Raw genomic sequence first — 16990 nt, 5'->3', positions numbered from 1 at the left:
TAAAAGTGCAGGACTCCCAGGAGTACACGAGCGAGTCCGGGCTCCTCAGGGCACGCTCGTTATGAGTTCCATCCTTTTAGGAATGTAGCGAGCTTGTCAGCCTTCACCTGGGTTTTCAGACTGAGGAGGATCAGATCTCCTTTCTATATAACCTCATTCATTATGAAATGAAAAACCTGATCTTTGCCAAATATGTCTAGAGAGACTATAGCGTCTGGCGAAGCTGTTATCTATCTCTGATCTATCTATTAGATCTGAAATCTTCCCGAACTACGAACCTACTCCAGTCTAAAGCATTACAGGCAGCACAGACATAAAAACGCAGGTTTATATTAACACACCGACTCCATACGTTATTTATTTATATATATATTTCTATAGCAACAGCTGGTTCATGGGGATGTGTATGGCAGACAATCTACAGATTAAAAACACAAGTCTAAAGGTTTTTCTTTAGGAGACGTTTGTTTAATGTTTATGGAAGGGGTCTCCAGTGTGAGGTGAATTATCAACCTTTTTCACCAGTACGCTCGTGTTCACTGACTTACAGGACATTTTCAATCAGTTTAAACAATTTTCCAGAGATGCCAATCAACCTACCATGTCTTTGGACCGGGGGAGGAAACCGGAGTACCCGGAGGAAACCCCCGAGGCACGGGGAGAAAATGCAAACTCCACACACACAAGGCGGAGGCGGGAATCGAACCCACAACCTTAGAGGTGTGAGGCGAACGTGCTATCCACTAAGCCACCGTGCCCCCCAGGTGAAGAACTCAAACAACAAAATCACCAGCTAACTTATTTTAAATTTGCAAGAACTATATATTAATACAATAACAGGCTTAAATAAACCCAAAACATAAATCCACTTACAGTTCTCACAGACGCACGTTTTATCAACTGGCTAGTTATCCTACAGACAGTGACGGACCACGTCTTTCTCTCATTTCGGCCGCATGCCCGCTCGCGGTGTGAAGCGCGTCCGCGCTATTCTCCGAGATGCACTCAATGGCCTTTTGTGCAGCGGAATTTTTTTTTTTGGACGACCTAGTTAAGGCGGTAGGGTTTCCCAGCTTAGGCGGGCCGCCCGAACTGGATGTAATAGACGACTGAGGTATAACAGGAATAAAACATGTCCCACTTTACCACTGTAGGTTATTTTTACCTTCATGCATGACCTAATGTGTTTTATTCCTTAAGTAAATGCTGTGTATCAGTCAGTAACTACAGTGAATCTAATCCAAAATGTGTAGATGTAAGAATAAGGATCAGGTTAAAGAAATACTCTCCAAAGCCGGCATGTACTATATTTAACAGTTTTATTTATTAAACTCCACCTATTCACACCTTCATTAATAGAAAAACAAAAAAAGATCTATATACAATATAGGTTTTCATTTCATTAACAAAAATACAGTATAGTACATTTCCTCACATTAACAGATCCAAGGTAAAGTCTCCTAAGAGACTTTGTAAACATTTTACACAGCTCCTTTAGCAAGAAATGAAAAACGATTTACTTCATTTAAAAAAAAAAAAAAACGTAGTTTCAAAAGATTATGGGACAAAAACTTTGTTAGCTGAATGTAAACATTCGGATAAATACAATACGAATACACAGGCTGTCTTTGGGTTGACGAAGTGAGAACATTGTCCCTATACTCAGAAAAATGCAGACTTTTCCCTCACGCTTTGGTTCTTGTGGTTCTTACGTAGTTTACTCAGTTCTCACTGTCTTTTGGAAAAGACACTGGCCTTAGAAGCAAGTCGGTTTTGTTGATCTATGCAGGATGTGGTAGTGTGGTAGTACAGAGTGTGTAAAAGAGAGAAGATTTGGTGCAGGCTTTTTTTTAATTAATCAGGCGGTTAGTAGATGAGTTTGACGCCTCCTCTCTCCAGGATCTGAGACACGCCCCAGGCCACCAGGTTGCCACGGGAACCGCAGCTCATCCCGTCCTCCTGTGCCTGCTCCAAAATCTCATTCTCATCCAGGACGCGGTCCCACACATTAACGCCGCTCAGCTTCCCCGTGAACGGCTCTCCTGCTTTTGTTTCCTGGATGCCGAACCTCTTGGCCAGACCATCACCGACGTACTCCTGGCCCAGGATGGTGACGCCGTCGGCAGGAATCTCGTGTCCTTCTGCTACACCGGGAGAACTTGCTGCTTTGTGGCCGTCTACCCACAGCGATGCCAGGCCCTGCTCAGAGCTCCAGGTCCCACACAAATGTCCCCACAATCCCTCAGTTGCAGCACGGCGTGCCTCCACTAAATGAGCTTCACCTCCGACCGTGAAGTGGGCGCTACGTCCTTTGAGCAGCAGCTGCAACTCCAGCGGGTTGGACACAGTGCCATATGAGAACAGCACGGTCTTGTTGAACATTTGGGTTGGTTTAATCCACATGCATACGGTGACAGAATGAGTCTTCATGGAGCGTTCAGGAATGACTTCGGCATGCATCTTTGGAGAGCGCATAGGGAAGAAGAGCGCCATGTCGCAACCTTGATGGAGAGAAACAGAGATAGAGAGAGAGAGATGTTAGTTTTAGACGTACTTGTATTTGAATATTTAATGCAAAATCCTGCACCCTGTGGGACAACATTCATCCCTGAGGTAAGCTGTGCCAAAGTGTGAAAGTCTATCCGGTGTCTAAGAGGATTTTAAGCTTTCTTTTAGCGGAAACAAGTTTACCGCCAAAGCCAGTTGTTGATGAATTAAGGGCCTATAGGACATCAACGTACTCCTTCAGAAGGTCAACCTGTGAAGTCATTGAAAATAAATCCTCCCTTTCTGATAGAGTATTGCACCTCAGCAGGCTGAGGAACGTTTGAACAAGTTGGCCATCTTCCAGATCCTCCTCCAAACATCTGTTGAAATGTCACGTTTGCCCCACTCCGAGCTCCCGCTGAGGGGCGTTCTGCAGATCCCCAGATCCGGAGGCATCCTCCTGTTTTTGTTAGTGTTCTGAGTTTATTACATCATTTGTTTAGGAAGAAACGGCCATAAATTTCTTCTCCAGATGGTCGGTCATCTGGATGTGTGTGTGTGTGTGTAGTTTACTGAAACGAGTCCAGCAGGACAGGGCATCTCTAATTCTAAGAAAAACGAAAACGTGTGTGTGTGTGTGTGTGTGTGTGTGTGTGTGTGTGTGTGTGTGTGTGTGTGTGGGTATGGATGGCTCTCACGATGCCCCAATTCTTTCAACATGGTCTTCTTCATCTGCATTCAGTTATGACATCTTGTAATTGTTCCGTTCTTCCAGACGTCGTGTTTATCTTTTGTTTCCGAACTTCAAAGTCGAGTGAAGTGAGTGCTGACAGGAACGTCGACTCCTTCGGTTTCCTCCCAACGTTGTTTGGCGTTTGTTGCTTATTAGCTTCAGCTTTCCTCTAGACACACAGATTATATTACTTCTGCATCTCAGAGTGTCTTCGTATCTGACTCATGGATTAGAGATTTGAGAGTTTTGTCCTGTGATTAACAGATGTGTTGTGTCCAAGTGTAACACAACCCACACGATCCACTCTGACTGCTTTTGGTTCAAGCTATGGTTAAAATGTGTTGAATCTGGACGCTAACAGGTTTTCATCGCAGTGTGTTTTGGTCTTGTTTCCTCAGAACACAGTTTAATTATTTCCAATTCCCACCTTTGCTTGAGTGGATGATCTCTTAAAATTTGTACCCAAGAGCTGCTGCTGTAATCATGAATCCTACCTTGTTGCTCATCCCAGCACTCTTATTCACAATGTCATCATACTGAACATCTTGTAAACACTTACTCTACTTTTACGTGTTAATGACCTTTAAAAAAAAACATTTTTAAGACTAAATAGTTTGATATTTACCTGCCGGCTGTACTTGTCCAGCTGTGGCTCTTGTGAAGAAGCTCAGCTTCTCTTGTATGATTTGCAGTTCAGAAGAGATGGCTTGCAGCTGTCTTCTGTCTTCCTTTTCCACATCTCTGGTCTGGAAGTTCTTAACTTGGTCATGTACGCAGTTTTGCTCCACCTTATCCAGCTGTGTCACCTGTTCCCGAGAGGCCTCCAGGATCTGCCCAAGCGTTGCATCATACTGTGCCTGATGATGTGCCACGGCATCATGCAGATGTTCCAGGGCCTGCAGAAGTTTCTGCTCAGCATGCGCACCGGCCCGACGTGCCGAGCTTTCTACAGCGGCCGCGCAGGATCTGCTGTTCTGCGCTACAATCTCCAGCACCTCGGCTCGCAGAGACTGCAGGCCTACTTTCACGATGTCGTCTGAGTACTGCAGCAGCATGTTCTCCTTCATCTGAGAGTTCTCCAGCATGGTGAAGAGCTTGTCCCACTTGCTGAACTCAGGAACTGTGCAGGGACTGGCTGGGCTGGTGGTGGGGGTGTCTGCTGTGAGGGTGGAAACGTTAGATTTAAATTATGAACGTTAGAACGGTCATAACCTCACAAACGTAACACTAACGTTTTTTACTAACAGGAAGTTAGCGACGCCACTTCAGTAACTTCAGCATTTAGAATGTGCTAAATTAAAAAAAAAAAAACGTTTGTCAGACGTCTCGTACATCAGAGTGTCGTCGGTCATCTTGAAAATGTATTCTCATTCAGTGTGAGCACCTGGTAGCTCCGCCCCCTTTACCAGTGTGCTAGCATTGAGTCATTTAGAGAGATTTTATTTTTATTATATTAATTCTTTATACCTCTCCTTATGTTTATCTTTTGTTCTATGTTTATGTTCTGTAAAGCTGCTTTGTGACAATGTCCATTGTAAAAAGCGCTATACAAATAAACTTGAATTGAATTTACATTTACAGCATTTAGCAGATGCCCTTATCCAGAGGGACTTACATTATCTCATTTTTATACAGCTGAGCAATTGAGGGTTAAGGGCCTTGCTCAGGGGCCCAACAGTGGCAGCTTGGTGGACCTGGGATCGAACTCACAACCTTCCGATTGGTAGCCCAACACCTTAACCACTAGGCTACCACATGCCTTCATGCCGAGTCATGAAGTGTCCAACATTCCATTGATGGAGTGCATCGTCTGGGTACACTGTGAAGTGAACTACTTCATGTTGGAACACACAAAGATGACAATGGAGCAGAATTTTGTTAATGCTATTAACTTCTTTGCTTCTTAAATAAATAAATAAATCTTTATATGGCATCCACCCAAAAGAGTTGCTCAGTGATGATCTTCAGTACATTTCCTCCTCCTCCTCCTCCTCCTCCTCCTCTTTCTCCTACACTGAAATGTTTTTTCAGTCATCACCGGAGAGGGTGGATGGTGTTCAATTCTGTTCATCCATGCTGTGATTAACCATTAACATTTGCTTGCTGTGTGTGTGTCTGTGTGTGTGTGTATGTGTGTGTGTGTGTTTGTTCCTAAAGCGCAGAACTACAGAGGGAGGTTTTGTCTCTCGTGTGTGCCGAGGGGCCTCTGAGATTTTACGTCATTACATAAAGACCTTTAAGCCTTCAGCCGTCTGTGGCATAAACATCACACACACACAAAACTCACACACACACAATTGTCCTTCCAAAGATTGCTGACTGGCTTAATTATCTGGTCACATTATCACCAAAACACTAACGATTCATTGTTCAGATTATTTCTTCCTCGTTCTTGTTCTCTTTCCTTCCTTTTAAGTACACGTTTAAAATGAAAGGTTTCAAGAATCAGAAACAGATTTTTATCGGCGATGCCGTAGAAGAATTGTTTTTGGTTCCTCAAAGAATCTTTCAGTAAACGGTTCTTAAAGGAACTTCTTTCCTCATAGAACCTAAGAGAACTTTGTATAGTCTAAAGAACCTTTTTCCTCTACAGAGAACCTTTTATGCGATGGAAATCATCCATGGATGATTAAAGGTTCTTCAGAGAACCGTTCAAGAACCTTTATTTTTAAGAGTGTATGTACTTTTGGAAACAAAATGCACGACAATATACATTATTGTAGTCAGAATCTGATGTTCTGTCACTGAGACGGCTTTCGTAAAGACCTCAGAGAGCCGTTTCTCTGTGAAAGTTCTGGGTTTTGATTGTTTGTTGTTATTTGTTATGTCTAATTGTGGCTGGTTGCGTCTGACCTGCTGCGTCCTCGGGTCAGAGAGTCTCACCGTGTCTCATCTGGTTTAATAAAACCAAATGATATGAAGCTAAATCTTTGTCCGAATAAACCGAAGTTTTCTTATCCGATTAATCGGTAACAGATTTGTTCAGATGTTTTGTGTTACACACTACAGCAGAGATTTATTACGCCGTAACGACTCGATTCGTATGAAAACTGACGAAGAGTCAGGTCGGGGTCGGGGGAAGCATACGGTTCTTATCTTACACATAGCAAGGGAATACATATATATATATATATATAGAGAGATAGAGAGAGAGATAGAGATAGAGAGAGATAGAGAGAGAGAGATAGAGATAGATAGATAGAGAGAGATAGAGAGATATATAGAGAGAGATAGAGAGAGAGAAAGAGAGAGAGAGTGTGAGTGAGAGTGAGATATATATATAGAGAGAGAGAGCTAGAGAGATAAATAGAGAGAGAGAGAATGATAGAGTGAGAGTGAGAAAGATAGAGATAGAGTGAGAGATAGAGTGAGAGTGAGATATAGAGTGAGAGTGAGAAAGATAGAGATAGAGTGAGAGTGAGATATAGAGTGAGAGTGAGATATAGAGAGAGAGTGAGAGTGAGATATAGAGAGAGAGTGAGATATAGAGAGAGAGTGAGATATAGAGTGAGAGTGAGATATAGAGAGAGAGTGAGATATAGAGAGAGAGTGAGAGTGAGATATAGAGAGAGAGTGAGAGTGAGATATAGAGTGAGAGTGAGATATAGAGAGAGAGTGAGATATAGAGAGAGACAGAGAGATAGAGAGGTTATACTCAAATTAATCCATTAAATCTTTAACTGGAAAAAATATATAGTTTTATTTTCCCACTATTTCTAGCTAAACCTTTTATTTATTTATTTTTGTTTTAAAGCATTCATTTCTAGAAGGAATCACAATTAACTGCTAATAGTAAACAGTTTAAAGGTTGAAAATGTAAAAACAACCAGAAATAAGAATTGTGTTAATAAACTTTTACGTACGTCATTTTTCAATTGGAAGCATTAGATACATTCGACCGTATTCAAAAGATTTTCGCTTGCTAGATTCTACACAAATGTGTATATAAATATTCATACAGTATTTGTTAGATTATAGAATGTTAGTGACACACACACACACATACAGTACACACATACACACACACATTCTGTACAGCTGCCTGCATCCTCTATGAACATCTTTTTTTTGCCCATTTTTTTTTCTTGAAAGCTCTTGGATGTCACACACATACACACAATACACACAATACACACATCTGATTTAATCCCAGGTGTGTACATAATAACCCTGGCTGCATAAAAGTTTGTATGATGGATGTTGAGTGAAGGTTACAGTGTGTTTGAGGTTAAAAACTCTTACCTTCACTCTGATCTCCATCGCCGATCTCATTGTAGTACGTGTCGTAGTTGACCTCGCTGTTCTCGTCATAAAGCTGAGGTATCGCCACACTCACCAAAACCGCCATACACACCACCTGGACAATCCTTAACGCTGACATGCTGTCTGGCTCGGAGACTACCAACACGTGTGAGTGTAAGCTACAGAGTAGGGTTTGAATTTGAGGTATAGTCTGACTCAGACTCTCTCTCTGTCTCTGCAAAATGCTGAGCAATCTTTTGGCAGCTCTCGGGTGCTTATGTGTGTGTGTGTGTGTGTGTGTGTGTGTGTGTGTGAGAGAGTGTGTGAGTGAGCTGGAGCTGAATGGAAAGTGAGCTGGAGAGAGCTGCTGCATGCTCTATATAAACATGCACGCACACACACACACACACACACACACACACACACACACACACACACAGAGGAGACAGCCTACTTCGTTGGAGGTAGCGTATGTGGTAATTACAGATTTGCCATTCCAGCAGTTACGAGAAAGCAGGAAAAGAGCGGCGTGGGGGTTTGACAAGGAAAAGGAAAGAAAAAAAGAGAGACAGAACTGATGGATAGAAATAACAATTCCACAATGAGTCTATTGTTTTGTTTTTTCTCTCTAGAAGTTTAAGATGAGAATTACTTCAGCATGGGTTCTATACTCTCTTTCACTCATTCATCTCGTTCCATTTATCTTTCTTACTCACTCGTCCTTCCTTCGTGTCTCCCTTCCTTCCTTCCTTCCTGTCTTCCCAGTCTCTATCACTTCTTTTAATTTCTCTGAATTAATGAGTGATTTGAGTCAAAGATCATGGTGTCATTTAGACCTTACAAGGAAACTTTTATTAGAAACTAGAAATTATTAGTGATTAAAGCCACACCCACAAAACTCCATATAAGGCAACGCTCAAGTTGAATTGTTTGTACACCGATTCATTTGCATAAGAAATAAAGCCCAGTGTTTGCATTTTGCTCCTTAATGATTATTTTTAAGAGCAGAATTATCAAATAGACAAAATGTGGTGGATTAGCGATCTGAGGACGTTCTGATGATGTATTTAAAATAATTCTGTTTAAATGAAGTCTGTAATTGTTTTAAAAGCTTTGTACTTTTGAAGTGAAAATAATAAAACAGGAAAGAGAAAGAGAGAGAGAGAGAGAGAGAGAGAGAAGAAAGTGGAGGGGGTGAGAGAGAGAGAGAGAGAGAGAGAGAGAGTAGTAAGTGGAGGAGAGAGAGAGAGAGAGTAGTAAGTGGAGGAGGGGAAGAGAGAAAGAGAGAGTAGTAAGTGAATGAGAGAAAGAGAGAGTAGAAAGTGGAGGAGGGAGAGAGAGAGAGAGAATGCTAGGGTTGAAAGAGAGAGAGTAGAAAGAGGAGGAGAAAGGGAGAGGGGGTAGAGAGAGAGAGAGTAGAAAGAGGAGGAGAGAGAGAGTAGAAAGTGGAAGAGGGAAGAAAGAGAGAGAGTAGAAATTGGAGGGGGGAGAGAGTGAGAGAAAGAGAGAGAGAGTAGTAAGTGGAGGAGAGAGAGAAAGAGAGAGAGCGAGAGAGAGAAGTAAGTGGAGGAGGGGGAGAGAGAGAGAGAGAGTAGTAAGTGGAGGAGGGGGAGATAGAGAGAGTAGTAAGTGGAGGAGGGAGAGAGAGAGAGAGAGAGAGAGAGAGAGAGAGAGAGTAGAAAGTGGAGAAGGGAGAGAGAGAGAGAGAGAGAGAGAGAGAGAGAGAGAGAGTAGAAAGTGGAGAAGGGAGAGATAGAAAGAGAGAGTAGAAAGTGGAGGTGGGAGAGAGAGAGAATGCGAGGGTTGAAAGAGAGAGAGTAGAAAGTGGAGGAGAAAGGGAGAGGGGGTAGAAAGAGAGAGAGAGTAGAAAGAGGAGGAGAGAGAGAGAGAGAGAGAGTGTGCAGGTAGAGAGATCTCTGTAGTGTGCAGGTAGAGAGAGCTCTGTAGTGTGCAGGTAGAGAGAGCACTGTAGTGTGTGCAGGTAGAGAGAGCACTGTAGTGTGTGCAGGTAGAGAGAGCACTGTAGTGTGTGCAGGTAGAGAGAGCACTGTAGTGTGTGCAGGTAGAGAGAGCACTGTAGTGTGCAGGTAGAGAGAGAGCACTGTAGTGTGTGCAGGTAGAGAGAGCACTGTAGTGTGTGCAGGTAGAGAGAGCACTGTAGTGTGTGCAGGTAGAGAGAGCACTGTAGTGTGTGCAGGTAGAGAGAGCACTGTAGTGTGTGCAGGTAGAGAGAGCACTGTAGTGTGTGCAGGTAGAGAGAGCACTATAGTGTGCAGGTAGAGAGAGCACTGTAGTGTGTGCAGGTAGAGAGAGAGCACTGTAGTGTGCAGGTAGAGAGAGCGCTGTAGTGTGCAGGTAGAGAGAGCACTGTAGTGTGCAGGTAGAGAGAGCACTAGTGTGTGCAGGTAGAGAGAGCACTGTAGTGTGCAGGTAGAGAGAGAGCACTGTAGTGTGCAGGTAGAGAGAGCACTGTAGTGTTTGCAGGTAGAGAGAGCACTGTAGTGTGTGCAGGTAGAGAGAGCACTGTAGTGTGTGCAGGTAGAGAGAGTACTGTAGTGTGTGCAGGTAGAGAGAGCACTGTAGTGTGTGCAGGTAGAGAGAGTACTGTAGTGTGCAGGTAGAGAGAGTACTGTAGTGTGTGCAGGTAGAGAGAGTACTGTAGTGTGTGCAGGTAGAGAGAGAGCACTGTAGTGTGTGCAGGTAGAGAGAGCACTGTAGTGTGTGCAGGTAGAGAGAGCACTGTAGTGTGTGCAGGTAGAGAGAGTACTGTAGTGTGTGCAGGTAGAGAGAGCACTGTAGTGTGTGCAGGTAGAGAGAGTACTGTAGTGTGTGCAGGTAGAGAGAGCACTGTAGTGTGCAGGTAGAGAGAGCACTGTAGTGTGTGCAGGTAGAGAGAGCACTGTAGTGTGTGCAGGTAGAGAGAGCACTGTAGTGTGTGCAGGTAGAGAGAGCGCTGTAGTGTGCAGGTAGAGAGAGCACTGTAGTGTGCAGGTAGAGAGAGCACTAGTGTGTGCAGGTAGAGAGAGCACTGTAGTGTGCAGGTAGAGAGAGCACTGTAGTGTGCAGGTAGAGAGAGCACTAGTGTGTGCAGGTAGAGAGAGCGCTGTAGTGTGCAGGTAGAGAGAGCACTGTAGTGTGCAGGTAGAGAGAGCACTAGTGTGTGCAGGTAGAGAGAGCACTGTAGTGTGCAGGTAGAGAGAGAGCACTGTAGTGTGCAGGTAGAGAGAGCACTGTAGTGTGTGCAGGTAGAGAGAGCACTGTAGTGTGTGCAGGTAGAGAGAGCACTGTAGTGTGTGCAGGTAGAGAGAGCACTGTAGTGTGTGCAGGTAGAGAGAGCACTGTAGTGTGTGCAGGTAGAGAGAGCACTGTAGTGTGTGCAGGTAGAGAGAGCACTGTAGTGTGTGCAGGTAGAGAGAGCACTGTAGTGTGTGCAGGTAGAGAGAGCACTGTAGTGTGTGCAGGTAGAGAGAGCACTGTAGTGTGTGCAGGTAGAGAGAGCACTGTAGTGTGCAGGTAGAGAGAGCACTGTAGTGTGTGCAGGTAGAGAGAGCACTGTAGTGTGTGCAGGTAGAGAGAGCACTGTAGTGTGTGCAGGTAGAGAGAGCACTGTAGTGTGTGCAGGTAGAGAGAGCACTGTAGTGTGTGCAGGTAGAGAGAGCACTGTAGTGTGTGCAGGTAGAGAGAGAGCACTGTAGTGTGTGCAGGTAGAGAGAGCACTGTAGTGTGTGCAGGTAGAGAGAGCACTGTAGTGTGTGCAGGTAGAGAGAGCACTGTAGTGTGTGCAGGTAGAGAGAGCACTGTAGTGTGTGCAGGTAGAGAGAGCACTGTAGTGTGTGCAGGTAGAGAGAGCACTGTAGTGTGTGCAGGTAGAGAGAGTACTGTAGTGTGTGCAGGTAGAGAGAGCACTGTAGTGTGTGCAGGTAGAGAGAGAGCACTGTAGTGTGTGCAGGTAGAGAGAGCACTGTAGTGTGTGCAGGTAGAGAGAGTACTGTAGTGTGTGCAGGTAGAGAGAGCACTGTAGTGTGTGCAGGTAGAGAGAGCACTGTAGTGTGTGCAGGTAGAGAGAGCACTGTAGTGTGCAGGTAGAGAGAGTACTGTAGTGTGCAGGTAGAGAGAGCACTAGTGTGTGCAGGTAGAGAGAGCACTGTAGTGTGTGCAGGTAGAGAGAGCACTGTAGTGTGTGCAGGTAGAGAGAGCACTGTAGTGTGTGCAGGTAGAGAGAGCACTGTAGTGTGTGCAGGTAGAGAGAGAGCACTGTAGTGTGTGCAGGTAGAGAGAGAGCACTGTAGTGTGCAGGTAGAGAGAGCACTGTAGTGTGTGCAGGTAGAGAGAGCACTGTAGTGTGTGCAGGTAGAGAGAGCACTGTAGTGTGTGCAGGTAGAGAGAGCACTGTAGTGTGCAGAAAAAAAAAGCAGCACACTCATGGGATCACCCTTAACCTTAATTCCCCTCTGTATTCAGTTTCATTCAAACACGGTGTGGGTGTGTGTGTGTGTGTGTGTGTGTGTGTGTGTGTGTGTGTTAACTCATCTTTCACCCTAACAACCAGTGATGGAGCGGTATGAACGATTATACCGCTGACCTTGGCCTCGTCTGTGTACAGCCTGACTGAGCCAAAACTAGAAAATAAACAATACTGTATTTGCGCACACACACACACACACACACACACACACACACACACACACACACACGGAGCCTTAGAAAACTATTCTGTAGTTGTGGAAAGAGCTCGTGTTCTGTTGTATTATTAAAAAATATTAATGACTTTGAAAAAGAGTGAAATTGACCTGAAGGTAGAAAAGTGTAAATCAGTTCAGACGAAAAAGGCATTTATTGTGTCGTAAATGTGAAAATCCTTTCGTGTGACCTGGGAAGAAGCGTTTGTGTAACTGTGCTACGTTGAGGAAGAAAACTGCAGCAAACTTTCACATAAAAACCTTTCAAAAAACTTGGGGTTTCTTCTTAAAAGCTTTGCTCCGGTGGTACTTTAGTCTAATCACAGCGGATGCTACAACGATGACACTTTTTCCCATGATGCACTTGTGTGTCTATTAGTCTAAAACCACAGCTGAGATTTCAGAGCAGGTATCAACGTTCAGAACACTTACTACAGTAAGTATGATGGCGTTCGGTTTCTGGCTCCAGGCACATCATCATCATCATTGTCAGACATCTCATTGGTTTCTTTCGTCAAGGAAACACTCCTACTCCGAAGACATCCTTCGAGACACTCACCCCAGCCTCCGACATATGGGATGCTTGGCGTCGTAATGACGTGTGTTTAAACTGCACTGTATTCACCGTTCATCAAGATTAACTTGTCTTCACAGAACCAAGCAGCCAATCAGGAGACACGCCTATAGCCTGCTGCAGAGGCTTTGGGATAAGACTCGACATGTATATCCATCGTTACTCATTAATGAGTGATGGGTCTGCAGGCTTGCTCTTCTATTTCTACATGACGTCTACGCCAAGCGATGCAGTACCAGAGCTGCTAAAACCATAGATCAAGATTCCACCCACTGTTCAGACAAGCACGTTTGGAGTCTGATGGCTAAAACTGAGATCCAGAGGAGGAGCTCCGTTCCTCAGACCTTCAGACTCTTCAATACAGACACATCCACCTTACAGGCTTTCGGCTCCATTCGCTTTAGCAGCTCACAAAAAAAATGACGAGGAATTCAGAATCAGATCCGAGCTAGAGTTTAGTTTGAAGCTGTCGGAATGAAATTACCACCTTCTCACAGAGGTTCTTTAGGAAGAGAACATACCAGGGTTTCATTTAAACACACTAAGCACCGAGGAAGGGAAGTAACAGTTTCATAGGGAACAAACCTGATATCTTTCGAACATAAAATTCAGAACCCAGTGACGCCTTCAGGCAAAACAGAGTTTCATTCAGAGTATTCAGTCCATGGAGAGTTTGTCATGTTTTTAGCAAACCTCAAAGCCAAAGCCATGACCCTCACACCAGACCAAAGGCATTTCGCTTTACTAATAAACTTGTTATGCAGAGTAACAGGGTTTTGTTGCCCAGGCTGCGAGTGTGTACCACTCTTTCTGTTCCTCGGGCATGATGGTTATCTGTGTGGTCAACACAGTTCCACTGTGAAGGTTTGCAAAACCACCTGCAGAACATGCAGAGGCGTTGTTTTATGGAATGTGGAAACTCCTGGAAAGCCCTGAGTCAGTGCAGCGTGAAAAGACTGGCCTTGTTGTCCCTGAAGAGGACGGGCTTCGGTGATGCATGACATCTTCCATCCTGGAATGAAACGTGCTGTTGAATTGAAATGCCACTGGCACCTACACCATGAGTGGAGGTCAAGCACAATAAGGTTCTCTCTTCCAGCATCCAGTAGCCATGTGAAGCTGACGTACAGAGTAACGAAGGATGAGTAACGAGTCTTTTTTAACCACGCTCATGGTTGCTAATTGGCCGTTTCTGTTGTTCAATTGAATGATTCACTCTGTTTCCATGAGAAAGTAAAGAAAAAGAAAAATTTCACCATATCGACAATTATGAATCTGTTTATCTGCTAGCTTACATGAATATGTGTCTCTACTCTACACCAGTTGTTTAGAATTGCGGCTGTGCTGCTGTCAGAGCCACCGTTAAAGACTATTCAACACCTTCTGACCAATCAGAATCCAGGATTCAACACCACTGCGGTGTAACATTACCAAGAGAATCTGAACACAGGTAACGGTGCAGGCTAAACACTCATAAAAAAGAATTGGTTGTCAACAAAGGTAGATATAAAAATCCAAAAAGTAATGGCACCCATTTCACCTTACACATTTTTAAATTATAGAACTGTTTTAATATAAAAGTTTAAAGAGTTCTATAGAATACCATTTCTATGGGGACGGCAGGTTCTGTTGGACATAGTGTTCTAAATAAGACCCTAAACTTCTTTGGGGTCCTATTTAGAACACAAGAGTGTATACAAAAATGCCAGAGAGTTATGATCTGATTCTGATGCTTTTTTTGATCACATCCACATCTGGATTTCATACAAATCCCTCAAGCAGCCATTAAAACACATATCGCTCAGGAGTTAATGCAGTCCATAACCAAAACTAATGATAGCAGGAGCAAACACCCAGACGGTGCTCTGACTCTGTCTCCAAACCTGCAGCGATGCCTGACAAGCTGATTTTACACAGCTTTGATGGAGACACTGCATCCATCTTGTGTCCCCGCTGACACGGACGTCCCAGATGTTGCACACGTGCATACATGTACATAAACACACAATTTACAAGCACAGAGTATTTACGAGCGTGTCGGGTGGAATGTGACGGGCCGGGTTTCAGAAGACTGCAGTGGGAGAAGAACCGAGCTCTGAGAACGTTTATACGCAGCCGAGTCACAGTGCCTCCTTCCTTCTCTTGTAAACACTCCAATATACTTCTTTACCTCTGTATCTCAGAAAACCATAAATCATTCAAATCCAGCATAGAATCCCAAATGCACTTTATTCCTAGCCACAGAATTTCAGCACAGATTACATTTTAATGTTTTTAGTCATGCATATATATATATACATGTGTGTATGTATGTATGTATGTATGTATGTATGTATGTATATATTTCAGCTTTTATTGCCTTGGCCCAAAAAAAGCAGTGCTATCTGACAGAGTGGACGTTGTGCTGCTCTAGCAGCATCTCCACACTACTGAACAATCAATAACAGCAACTCAAAGAATTCCAGCTACAATACAAAGTCATCGGTTTCTATTAATGTGATTGTCATCGGTTTCCCCTTACATCTAGTTTGCTTTAGTGTTTACTCCATGTGTTTTTGTTTATGACAGAACCGACTTTTCAAAGATTTCAAATCCACGTCACACTTTTTGTCCCATTACGCTCAAACATTGGTTTTCATATATCATGCTTCCTGGTTCTGTTATTTGTGTGTTTACACAAAGGCCATCCCACCTCCTGCTTCCTTACGTTACAGTCTTATTCTTACACCCTGTTGTTTCTGTAGCAACAACGTATTAACTTACTGTTCAGGGACATGAACAATAGAGTGGATCCTTCACACAAACAGCTTTAAAACCTCTGTAACACTTCACATAGAGAAGTCTTTTGCAAAGACATGTTTATGGAAGAAGTCTCCAGGTTCAGCACTTTGTACTGTAACAGTCAGAGGAAAAGCTCTGAGTCTTCAGTACGGAGGAGGTTACGACATGCTGTTTGTAGCTGCTATAACAAAAGTGTTAACACAGGAACAAACCTGGCTCTCAGATGTTCCACAACATTAAATGTAGCTATAAATGGATAAATATATGCCGTGTCAAAAAAGTGTAATTGTTAGCAAATTGCAGCGTTATAAGACTGTTATAAACACTTTGTAATGGCTTCCTTTTGAGTTTAGCCATTTCTGGTGGGAAAGTAAAGTTGACACTACTCCGTAGTTGAAATGAGGACGATTTATTCAGAGTTCAATTCAAAATCAAAAAGATACATCCAACTCCATATTATGTATGTAGGTCAAAAAACGGTCTCCCTTCCCACTTCCCCCTTCCCGCATCACTTCCTGTCTAATATGGCTACCTACAGGAAGTGCCAAGGCAGGTGCAACTCTTCCCATTCACCACAGGGGGAGCACAAAACACCATAAACAAGTGAACGTGAACGTTGAGATAGTAAACATTATATTTACAATATTAAATACATATTTGACTTTATGGCTCCTACACACTTTAGGATGTGCTGTATGGGAAAACGTTCCTTTTCAGAATGATAACACTAACTCGTCCTTGTCACACCACTCCATCACTGATTATTTTACTATAATTACACAACATGAGTGTTCTATTCCTTCTTTAGCTACATTCCTGCGCACTGGTTCGATGCTTGTTTTTTTTTGAGTCATATTTTCGAATCATAAGTTTGACAGATTGTTGACAACATTTTCCCACAACATATTTTCAGTGCTGGGACTTTATAAACAAAGCATTCTGTCGTTACTTATTCCAGGTCTTTGCGAGCGAATGTGTTTATATCGCGTGTCAGGCTGATTTTGTTGCTCGTGTTTGTTGGAATGTTTATCCCTTTTATTACTGTGCTGTATATCTGTTTTAACTGTAATTGGTTGTTTGCGTGATGTATATATTGCATCAACAATCTGTCAGCAGGGTTTGCTGTGGGCAGTCATTCTGGGAAAGCATTCATGGATGCTGACAGAGCGATCAGCTCTCAGATGGATCGCTCATCCTGGAGGTCCGTACTTTTTCTTCTTTTGAGCAACAGGCGTTATGCAAGAGGGCTCTTCCCAGAGAGAAAATATGTTTGGAAAATATGTTCCAACTTTGGGCACGACGGGTGGCTATTTCTGCCTCACAGCACCTTGATTTGATCCAGAGCTCAGGTTACTGTCTCTGGTGCTTATGTTCCCCTCTGGGTTTGCAACAATCCCACTAAAATAAGATTCTTGATAGATTTGCAGCTTGAAGGTGTGAATATTTTTGTGTGCCAAGTGATGGCTTGGAGTGGTGCTCCATCCAGTTTGAATT

General features: G+C 43.5%; 2 protein-coding genes across 3 annotated transcripts in view; one reads left to right on the top strand and one right to left on the bottom strand.

Annotated features, from left to right (window-relative positions):
• veph1 (ventricular zone expressed PH domain-containing 1) overlaps window positions 1-16990 on the top strand; it is an 87737-nt gene that overhangs the window by 17476 nt on the left and 53271 nt on the right. The gene's annotated exons all lie outside the window — the stretch shown is intronic.
• Window positions 1306-7795, bottom strand: ptx3a (pentraxin 3, long a). Its single transcript, XM_060878383.1, has 3 exons — window positions 7463-7795; window positions 3846-4379; window positions 1306-2501 (listed from the first exon to the last, which is right to left on the bottom strand). The coding sequence occupies exons 1-3, from the start codon at window positions 7599-7601 to the stop codon at window positions 1867-1869; spliced, it is 1308 nt and encodes a 435-aa protein (XP_060734366.1). The 5' UTR covers window positions 7602-7795; the 3' UTR covers window positions 1306-1866.

Source organism: Tachysurus vachellii, chromosome 9 (assembly GCF_030014155.1).
Source record: "Tachysurus vachellii isolate PV-2020 chromosome 9, HZAU_Pvac_v1, whole genome shotgun sequence".
NCBI classification, from domain to species: Eukaryota; Metazoa; Chordata; class Actinopteri; order Siluriformes; family Bagridae; genus Tachysurus; species Tachysurus vachellii.
The sequence above is the reverse complement of the archived record's forward strand: the minus strand, read 5'-3'. Positions and strand labels throughout refer to the sequence as shown.

What these genes read in the sequence shown, in the direction of transcription:
- ptx3a (XM_060878383.1), bottom strand. Translation starts at nt 7,601, where the DNA reads ATGTCAGCGTTAAGGATTGTCCAGGTGGTGTGTATGGCGGTTTTGGTG. An exon ending in CGATGGAGATCAGAGTGAAG is followed by an intron (nt 4,380 to 7,462) that starts GTAAGAGTTTTT and finishes CCACCCTCACAG; the next exon opens with CAGACACCCCCACCACCAGC. An exon ending in TGGACAAGTACAGCCGGCAG is followed by an intron (nt 2,502 to 3,845) that starts GTAAATATCAAA and finishes CTCTCCATCAAG; the next exon opens with GTTGCGACATGGCGCTCTTC.